The sequence below is a fragment of the Heterodontus francisci genome, unplaced genomic scaffold, assembly GCF_036365525.1.
Source record: "Heterodontus francisci isolate sHetFra1 unplaced genomic scaffold, sHetFra1.hap1 HAP1_SCAFFOLD_218, whole genome shotgun sequence".
NCBI lineage: Eukaryota > Metazoa > Chordata > Chondrichthyes > Heterodontiformes > Heterodontidae > Heterodontus > Heterodontus francisci.
The window spans coordinates 2594445-2605075 of NW_027141931.1; the positions used below are offsets into that span (position 1 = coordinate 2594445).

Genomic DNA, 10631 nt, shown 5'->3' on the forward strand with positions numbered 1-10631 from the left:
CTGACTCTCATCCTGCCTGCTTTCTGCTAGGTCTTCTAAGATTACCTCTTGAACCCGCAACCCTGTTCTTGGCACAGTCACAACCACCTCCCCCCAAACCCTCCCGCCAACACCACTATCACTTACCGCCATTTCTATGTCATCAGCTTTCGGTCACCTCTTGCCCATTGAGAACATATATTAATCAATTGGAAACATAAGAAACTGTCTCTAGGCTTCTCTCAGTTATTGTGTTTATTCATTAAATGAGTAATTGATCTAAACGGATATTTCACCATGCTCTTGAACTGCTCTCTGAACTTAGATTGAGTTGCCCCATAAATAAATGTGTTTGTCCAACAACTTAAATTCCGCATCATATATCCGACTTGTTGAAAAATGTATTCAGAATCGTTGAAGTCCCTGGGATTGATTCCTGAAATTATATAATATAAGAATTCGATAACATTTACCAACCACAAAATGATGAAGCTGCCAGATATGGTGAAGAGTAAGATCACAGACTTCCTTCTGCTCTCCATCTCTGGGTCATTGCTATTCTCTCCCTTGCTCTGACCCCTCAGTCCTTTACGGACTCGACTGGCCACTAAAATATATCTGACTGTCAGACCATTGAGCAACAGAATTAAAGCGAATGGGAGGAACGGAAGTAAAAGTGTATCAAGCCAGTCATACCCCACCCATCCTGGTTCAGTGTAAATGCTTGGTTTTATCACACAGAACCACGGTACATTGTTGATTATCTGTTTTGGTTCATGTATAAAGTAGAAGGGGATGTTTCTTAAACTGAGAAGAATGCAAGTTGTTGCCAGAACAATCGCTGCTGTTTTCTCTGTGCAGTATTTTGTTTTCAGCTTCTGGCAACAAATGGCCACAAATCGATCAAAGGAGAAGGTAACGGTGAACCAGACAGAACAGTCAGCGGCTGCACGACTCAGAGCAACGACAGTAGTGCACACATGTGTGATGTTCAGGAAAGACCACGGGAAATAATAATAACTGAGCCGTCTCAGTATGACCTCTGTGATTATGACCAGCAGATCTGCCGTTGCCATGCCCACCAGATAGCGAGTGGTGCAGCTGGAGAGGCCGCACTTTCCCTGGGACAGGATCACAATCGCCAATAAATTAACTGTCAGAGAGAAAAGGGGAAAGAGACTGGAAGTTACAAATCAAACATTCTCCGTGACTGAAACAGGCAGTAAGTGCAGGATATCAGCACCAAAATGACGTTGGTTGGGGGTGGACCAGAAAATAAAATGTTAAATATTTTCAGCCCATCCCCAAGCTACCTTCGACACGACCACTTCTGGGTTTAATGGAGTCAGGACAGGGGACGACCAGACAACCGCTCCCAGGTGATTAGATATTTGGAATTATATAGTGGCAACAACTTGACTGCTAGGATTGTGACCAACCCCTCGCCCCAGGATTGTGCATCCTTGGGTCAGACTCCGAGGAACTAGACCACCCATCGCCTCATGATCAGACACTGTCTGACAGCCCATCCATCAGAGGAACCATCAGCCCCACTAACTCTGTTGTGAGGTATTGGTAGTTCAGGTTTCGGACTGCCACAAAGTCCCGGGTTTGGAACCCCTCCACGTTATCCAAGATCAATCACCCCATGTACCTGAGCTGTCCAAGGATCAGGGACTACACCCCTATGGGATTGGATACCCTGCACTGTGTGACGGATCTAACAACACCCCACCCCAAGCTCGAAAAGTACAGCCCCTGAATAAGATGTTGCCCCACTTTAATGCGTGGGGGATCAATCCCAGCGAGTCGAAAAGTCGAAATCTGCTGTGCCTCTAATACGGGGGTTGAACATCAAGAGATTGGACTGCTCCCACGACCCTGCTCAGAGGCACATGGACAGGCCACGTATGTCCTAGTCTCCGTCCCCAACTGGAAGAGATGCCTGTAAATCAGGCTGACTGCTGGATGGGAACCTGCCAAGGGCAAAATTCGCAATCTGTGATTTACAATTCCACAATGTGCCATCGGAAGCCATACAGTTCCCGAAGCTCCATAAACGCACCCCTGTTAATATCCAGATCTAATCTTGTTGCAAAAGCAAAACACTGAAACTGCAGCACATTTGGTTACAAAAGTAGAATGTTGAGCACATTTAGCAGATCTGAAACATATGTGGAGATGGAAGCACAGTTAACGTTTCAGACCCTGAGCCATTCATTAAAAAAAAACAGATTACCAGTGTCAAAGCAATAATAGAGCTAGAAAATAAAAGTGGAATATCGAGGGAGGAAATGATCAGGGGAAGGTCTGTGATCGGCTGGAGGGCAGGAGGGATTCCATTACAAAGGAGATAATGGAGCAAGCGGAATGCAACAACTAAAAAAAAGAGCTGGTTCCAGAGGAAGTATAAATGGTGAGAGCAGAATAACAGAGAGACGGGGGAGCATGCAAAATCTGGCAAATAGGAGAAGGATCCACTATTCGATGTAGCGACAGAGAACGGTGGGTGGACCATGGCGGCCGGATCTTGTGCTCATCTGGAAGGCAGGGTTCCTGGCTTCAATGCTGGAAGGTTGGAGTGGAACTGCCCCCAGTGGAACTCGATGCAAGATTCATTGTTGTGATCTTCCCGTAAGTGTAATAGGCCAATGATGACCTTCCTGCCCGGGGGTGGGGGGAATTGAGGCCCTTAATTGGCTTGTTAATTGGCTTCCTGCCGCCAATAGGATCGTACCAATGGTGGGTGCCTCCCCCCGCAGGAAGGACACGTTGTAATCTGATGTGCCCCCGCTGTCGGCATGGTGGGGTTCCGTCCTTGATGGAGAATTTATCGCCCACAGAGGACCACCCCGGGAACAACTAGACAACTAAGATGGCCCTCACTATGGAAAAAACCACCAGCCCCATACACTCCCTTGGAGAAACTTATGGACTGGGCCAGGTCACCCTACCTCACCTACCTGTATTCCGGGGATTTGCCGCTGGTCCTGGATCCGAGGACTCTGCAATACCATCAGTGGTCAATGCTGCAGGTGGCGCTGCTCATACTGCTGAGCTGCCGGTCCTTTGATATTCCAGCAGCAGTTGGCAGCGTGATCCTCGCTCTCTTAAAGCCTTTATTGGGATGGTAATCTCACCTCTTGAAACTGTGACTCCAAAAGACCAGATGTTGCAATCAAGTGGTGGGTGGAGGATGGGAACAGAGCAGAATATGTGGTTCATTGTGGACGGCTGGATGTGGCTCTTATGTTGGAGGATGCTGCGTTGAAGCTGATGATATTCAAGGTCATGACAAGGAACCTGAACGAGGTTCTGACAGATAGGGTAAGGGGTGAAGGTTGCAACACTGGAAATGGGGTGGACACGCTCGTGGGCCACAGAAGAGGGGAATTCTTAGCTGAAGAATACTGAAGATATTTCGGAAGCATTGATGTAGAAGGTAGCATCAGTAGAACAGATGAAATGGAACGCAAGAAACTGTGAGAATGGAGCAGAGTCTCTGCAGGAAGGTGGTGGGTTGCCCGTCCTGAGGGTTTTCAATCCCAGACCAGTGGCAGTGAGGAAGAGAAAAGTTCCAGCGGGAATGAAAAGTGAATGAACCAGAACCATTCAAAGCAAATGGTGCCCTTGGAACATGCCAGCAGTAGATGGTGAAGTGAAACTGGCTCTGCACCAGCCTCATGGTGTCTGTCAGGTAAGATCACATTCACTGTGCTTTTAAGCAGAGCTCAGGTTTTCTGCACTTCAGATTCGTAAAGGTTAGGCTGGCATGGACAGAAATTGAAGTGGATTCTGTCGTGCAGGTCCGAGCTCAGATGGATGGAGTTCATGTGTAGTGTGGGATAGGCCAGTGGGTGGGGATTCCGATCCTGATAAATGGAGAGAGATCTCTGACCACGGGAACTGAAATGACAAATAATACTGAAAGCATTCAAAATAAATAAATAAATAAAAACATATCGGGACACTTGGAAAAAGGGGAGATATTTGATAAGGTAATTAAAGAGAGGTTCAACCTTCATGTTACAATGGATGCAAGCACACATACTAAAGAAGGTAGGGGAGAGGTAGGCAATCTTCTCAATCTTTGCCCTCTTGGTCTCGAGAGACAATGTGTAAGCGCCTAAAGGTGGTCAGTGGTTTGTGGAACAGCGCCTAGACTGGCTATAAAGGCCAATTCTGCAGTGACAGACTCTTCCACAGGCGCTGCAGGTAAAATTGGTTGTCGGGGCTGTTACACAGTTGGCTCTCTCTTTGCACTTCTGTCTTTTTTCATGCCAACTACCATGTCACTTCGACTCTCCACTCGTTAGCCCTGCGTTTATGGCTGTCCGCCAGCTCTGGCGATCACTGGCAACTGACTCCCACGACTTGTGGTCAATGTCACAAGACTTCATGGCGCGTTAACAGGCATCTTTAAAGCGGATACATGGACGGCCGGTGGGTCTGATGCCAGTGACGAGCTCGAAGTACAATGTGCCCTTGGCGATCCTGCCATCTTACATGTGGCTCACACGGGAGATGTAGGAATTAGAATTAGAATTAGAACATTACAGCGCAGTCCAGGCCCTTCGGCCCTCGATGTTGCGCTGACCTGTGAAACCATCTGACCTACACTATTCCATTTTCATCCATATGGCTAACCAATGACCACTGAAATGCCCTTAAAGTTGGCGAGTCTACTACTGTTGCAAGCAGGGCGTTCCACGCCCCTACTACTCTCTGAGTAAAGAAACTACCTCTGACATCTGTCCGATATCTATCACCCCTCAACTTAAAGCTTTGTCCCCTCGTGGTTGCCATCACCATCCGAGGAAAACGACTCTCACTATCCACCCTATCTAACCCTCTGATTATCTTATATATCTCTATTAAGTCACCTCTCCTCCTCCTTCTCTCTAACGAAAACAACCTCAAGTCCCTCAGCCTTTCCTCATAAGACCTTCCCTCCATACCAGGCAACATCGCAGTAAATCTCCTCTGCACCCTTTCCAAAGCATCCACATCCTTCCTATAATGCGGTGACCAGAACTGCAAGCAATACGCCAGGGGCGGTCTCACCAGAGTTTTGTGCAGCTGCAGCATGACCTCGTGGCTCCGAAACTCGATCCCCCTACTAATAAAACATAACACACCATATGCCTTCTTAACAGCCCTATTAACCTGGGTAGCAACTTTCAGGGATTTATGTACCTGGACACCAAGATCTCTGTATTTATCTACACTACCAAGAATCTTCCCATTAGCCTAGTACTCTGCATTCCTGTTGCTCCTTCCAAAGTGAATCACCTCACACTTTTCCGCATTAAACTCCATTTGCCATCTCTCAGCCCAGCTCTGCAGCCTATCTATGTCCCTCTGTACCCTACAACATCCTTCGGCACTATCCACAACTCCACCGACCTTCGCGTCATCAATTATCTGTTCATTAACAATAGTCTGTATATGGAACAGTGCCAGAGAACTGATGGACAGCTAACGATATTTCAGCATTTCAAACCGAAAATACAACATGTTCAATGCACTATAGACCGGTTAGCCGACCGTCAGTGGTTGGAAGAAACTGTAAAAAAAAGAAAAAAACGTCTTTGAAAGCAAAATAGAAAAAAGAGAGCCAGCATATATTCCAAAAGGAAGATCATATTTGACAAACCTCAGGAAATGTCTTGAATATGTATCAGGAAAATTAGATCATACTAAAACAGTAAATGTAATATACTTCTATTTTCAAAAAGCCTTCCATAAACTTCCACTCAGCAAACGCATGTCTATTCTCTTCGCAATTGTAGTTAGGGGAAAAGCAGCAGAACGGACAGCAAGATGGCTACAGGAACAGAAAGCAGGGGTAGAGTTGAAAGGTATTTCCTCAGATTGGCAAGAAGAGGGGAATTGTGTTTCACAAGGATTAGTACAACAGAATGAGATAATACGTTGAATATAATAACTCATAAACTTGTGCTTTGACCTATAAATGGCAAATTAATTCCAAGATAGTGAGTGTGAGGTGCCGATTTTTGGTCGTAAGAATAAACTTCCTAAACTTTGCTTGGAAAATTGCTGTTGAAATGCGGTAGGGCAAAGGGCTTCAAGTGTACAGATTCACAAATCATTTCATTAACAACAACGGTTAACAGGGTCACACAAAGACAAACAAAGCATTGGAGCTCCTTTCCAGAGGAATGGAATTTTAAAAAAATTCAAAAAGCTGTTATTCGTCTATTATAGATCTTTGCAACCCAGTGTACAGGTCTGGTCTCCATATTAGAGAAAGGGCATCGATGCACTGGAGAAGGTGCAATTATTTACACCTGGATGATAACAGAACAGAGAGAAATGTACAATGTTTTTCATTATAACCAGTTTACTAATGATAATATTTACTGCCCCCGTTATAATATACGCATTATGAAAACGCTCTATGTATGTTCCTCAGTTACAGGTTTCTCACCTCACAGGGAGACAACTCACTGAGGTAACGGTGGAGATTTGCACAGGTTATATGCTTCGAGACTCTTAATCATGCCCAATATTCATCCTGTGTGATGGCAAGATAATAAAATTCAGCACTCATGACCAACAAAATCACAGGGCCGTTTTGGGGGCCGGGGATTGGTCAGCACTAAACACAACAAAGTATTTATAGTTAGCACATTCAGGAGAATAATACTATGCATAATAAAATTATTCAAAAGGACTGACATACTTTAACAGTGTTGTTCTGCTGCTTAACTGTAATTAAATAGTCAACATCTGTTTCTATTTGAGCACCACAATAGGAAACAAAACAATAAACTATACTTTTTACGTTTTACACTTACTACCAAACATCAGCAAAAATCTTCCACTTGGCAATTAATTGTATTCGTAAAAGACAGAGGCAGCACCATGGAATGGAGACATCAGTCAATGAAGCAACATCTTTGAAATAGATCGCAAGGGAAAATTGTAATCCATATAAACCTACATTGACAGTACAATAATGCATGGCTTCTGGGGTCAGGTTTTTCACTCCAGTTAGTGACCCATATTCAGTACAATTCACCAATGACAGATACCCCCATTAATTTGTGGACACTCGTCTTAGTCATTCCACTCCAGTTCGTGAGCTACACTCAGTACATATCAACAGTCGTAGATACTCCCAATACTATATGGTCACTGAAGTCAGGTAATAACTGCAGTTATTAACCTACACTTAGTACAGTTCTATAGCAACGGTTATAACCACTAATATTTCGACTCAGAGCCTTGTCGGCTTTAAGGTCAAATTCAAAATTACACGATTTTCCACGAAATATAATAACTTGATAATTCAGAGAGCCTATGAGTTACAAACAGAGATTTAGCATCACTTCAAGAAATATAATAAAACCACTGAAATAACTCAAGACATTTGACAAAAGGAAATTTTATCATTCAGCAAGTGTCTGTACGAGAGCGACCACGAGATCACCATGTAACTTCTGTCCTCACAGAGAAAAACCAGACACCAGCTCAAATACAGATTTACATAATTTCAATGATTATAGTCACTTACCTAGAACACCAATGAAGGCAAGGATCGTGTAGAAAATTTTATCGATACTATCAAACATTTTCTGTATGAATTTATCCGTCACTTTTTGCTGCAGGCAATCTGTCTGTTTAAAATGTGAGGATATACATTCCCAGAGCCTTTATTTATACCCGTTGGGATCTCCACGCGCCACTGAGCTGGCAAAATCGTTCCAATTAATTTATTGTTTTGAATTTGAACAAACAGATTACGACATTAGCGTAAGTCCTTCTACTGATAGAAATTATTTTGATTCTGAGGTTGATTTGGAAACGGCAAAGACTGGACAATTCTGATCATATTAGCCAACCAATAAAAATTCGTAACTGTATTCTCCCATAAATAGGGTTGTTCTTTCAAACGCCATCAGTCTATTCCTGAATTAAATGTTGCTTGAGCGATGCCTTTCACTTGACTGTCACCATTCAGTAATTAAGCTCCGAATGTGGGAGTGCATCGCTAAGGTGTGGTTGCTCTACTGCAGCTGGGATGTCGTTGTGCTCTTCCACTTTTGACATTCAGTGAAATAATTGAAGAGGGTAATTTGACACTATGCATTGCAGAATTCATCTTATACATCATCCAAACGGATTCAAATGCACAAACTGAATCTCATACTCGCCTAAAACTTATACTACGATTTAAAGCAAGAGAAAACTCAAATAAATCAAGCATGTGCAGCTAATGGGTTCCCTCCATCCGCTGCAGACACTCCAACAGTCACAAACCCGACAACTGATATGCTATGTTGAGTTTCTTTATTTCCTATTTTTTCTTCGCTTTCATGGAATATGGATATCACTTGCAAGGCTATAATTTGTTTTCCATTCCCAATTGATCTTTGCAACTGAGTGACCTGCTAAGCCATTTCAGAGGTAGGTTCACGCATTCTACTGCATTCATGACAGACATGGAGTAACATGTATGCCAGACTCGCTAACGATAGCAGATGTCCTTCTCAACAGGTTATTTGTGAACCAATGGGATTTTACGAAAATCTTTTGTAGTTTCATGACACCATTGCTGAGAAAAATTTCTATTCCAGATTGTTATTAATCAATGGAGTGTGACTAGCTACCATGGTGGTATTTGAATACATGTTCCCAAAGCATTAGTGTGGAACTCTAAATTATTAATTCAGTGAGTTACCACTCTGCGACCATTGTCCCTTTGCTCACATTAAAGTAAGGCGTCCTATGCAGCTGCTATATCACCATAAAATGATATGTCCCCACCAACTAACCATGTCCTCAAACTCATACATCACCTCACATTAATAAAGCAACTCAAATTAATACGGCCCCTCAAGCTACTGCATCACTTCAAGTGAAGACAGTATATGAAGAAAATGCCTCAAACTACACAGTTTGTGGAAGTAATACAGATCTTCAAACTAATACCGTGCACAATACTAATGGCAAATAGAATTACAGAATCATTTAGATTTGTCGCAAAAGAGGGCTATTCTTCCCATCATGTCAGTACTTGCAGAAACAGAGCCATCCAACGTTTCAGCTCTTGATCCATATCGCGATTTTTAGTGGCACCATAACCATTTTAACACAGAGGTTGGCTGGAGGTATGGAACTCACTGCCTGAAACTCTCATCACATATCAAAAAAAAAGTCAGGGATGCAGTTGAGGTACTGCACCCGATAGGGCTACAAACCAGGAGCTGGAATGTAGGACAAGGTTGGAGAGATTATTGATGGCCACTGCAGACATGACAGGCAGAATGCTCTCCTTCTGTGCAATAAATCTTTCTATGTTCTTATATGTCCAACCCATTTGCTTTAAGGGGGTTTGCGCCTTATAAAAATGGCAGACAGAAGACATGACACAAAAGAATGGGAAGGAAGGGGAGAGTATGTCAGCTGGTGTGTGCAGCAAAACGGCAACCTATCGCTTTACCATTTCTCTGACTCTTTCCCCTCATGAAGGCTTGTTGTGTGATAAATGCTTCAAGCGTAAGGTGGGAGGGTGGGGGAGAGTGCTGAGGCGTGCAAAATATAGACACCATGTGAAGCACAATGCCACAGCCTGTAATTAATTCTTTCAGGTCGTGAACCAGTACAGTGGACAGAAATGGTGTCTTAAGGTAGGTTTCATCATTTAAGTTGTCCTGTATATAACTCACATCAAGTTCCGTTCTCCCATCACCTATATTCACTGATCTACATTACCTCCTGGTCCAGCTGCACCTGGAGTTTAAAATTCTCATCCTCATATTCAGATTCCTCCATGAGCCACACTCCTGTGCCTACCTCTGTTTGGTCCAGGACTCCAAATACCCTCGCTATCTCTATAACCTCATCCTATCTGTGTTATCTCCAACCAGACTCAACAACCATGCTCATCTCTGTAAAATCCTCCAGCCCGACAACATTTCGATGTCCGTAATCTACTCCAGTCCTACAACTCGCCCTATGTCTGTACTCTATTCCAGCCCTTACAACCCTCCCTATATTTGTAGAATCATGGAGCCCGAGAACCCTCTCTATCTCTTCAAAAGTTTCTAGCTGTACAAATCTACCTATCGTTTTAAACTATTGAAGCACTTACATCACTGTGAGAACTCTGCTCCTTACAAACGAAGCGTCTTCACCCCAGTTCCCATTGCTCCACCATAGGTGGACATGGCTTCACTTTTGAGGTCATTCGTTCTGGAAATCTCTCTTTACATCTCACCACCTATGATCCCTCTCGTCCCCTTTTGAGTGTTCAGGCGAATTTTTAAGTGCGTCATCCCTTTAAAAGTTTGTAGGTGTAATAGGGAGGGGTAATGCGGAAGCTCCCTCTCCTAGTATGACCATCTGTGCACATCTGGCCCCCTCTTCACATGGTACCTGTTGTGCCGATGCATCGCCTTCCCACATGTTAGCCGGTGAGCACATGGGGTCCCACTCTTTGTGTGTTATCTGTACTGCTCATGTGGCCCCCGCTACATGTGTTACCTGCTCGGTGCGTGCGCCCACCCTTTACATTTTACCCACTGAGTGCGTACGACCCCACCCTATTAGAGGCAGTGAGTTTGGAGCTGAGGAATGAGAGCAGAGTCGGAGCTCTGCACAGAGAGAGGAGGAGGAAAGGAGTT

The 10631-nt window shown here is 44.0% G+C and overlaps 1 protein-coding gene across 1 annotated transcript; it reads right to left on the minus strand.

Annotated features, from left to right (window-relative positions):
* Nucleotides 1-221: 221 nt before the first annotated feature.
* Nucleotides 222-9064, minus strand: LOC137365657 (probable G-protein coupled receptor 139). The gene is made up of 3 exons (XM_068028025.1): nt 9023-9064; nt 7520-7622; nt 222-1132 (listed from the first exon to the last, which is right to left on the minus strand). The coding sequence occupies exons 1-3, from the start codon at nt 9062-9064 to the stop codon at nt 222-224; spliced, it is 1056 nt and encodes a 351-aa protein (XP_067884126.1).
* Between the last annotated feature and the right edge of the window lie 1567 nt (nt 9065-10631).

Bases quoted from the DNA above. Each gene is read 5' to 3' on its own strand.
- LOC137365657 (XM_068028025.1), bottom strand. From the start codon at position 9,064: ATGGATCAAGAGCTGAAACGTTGGATGGCTCTGTTTCTGCAA. The intron at 7,623-9,022 runs GTACTGACATGA...CATTTTAAACAG, and splicing joins GGATGGCTCTGTTTCTGCAA to ACAGATTGCCTGCAGCAAAA. The intron at 1,133-7,519 runs GTAAGTGACTAT...TCTCTCTGACAG, and splicing joins TGCCTTCATTGGTGTTCTAG to TTAATTTATTGGCGATTGTG.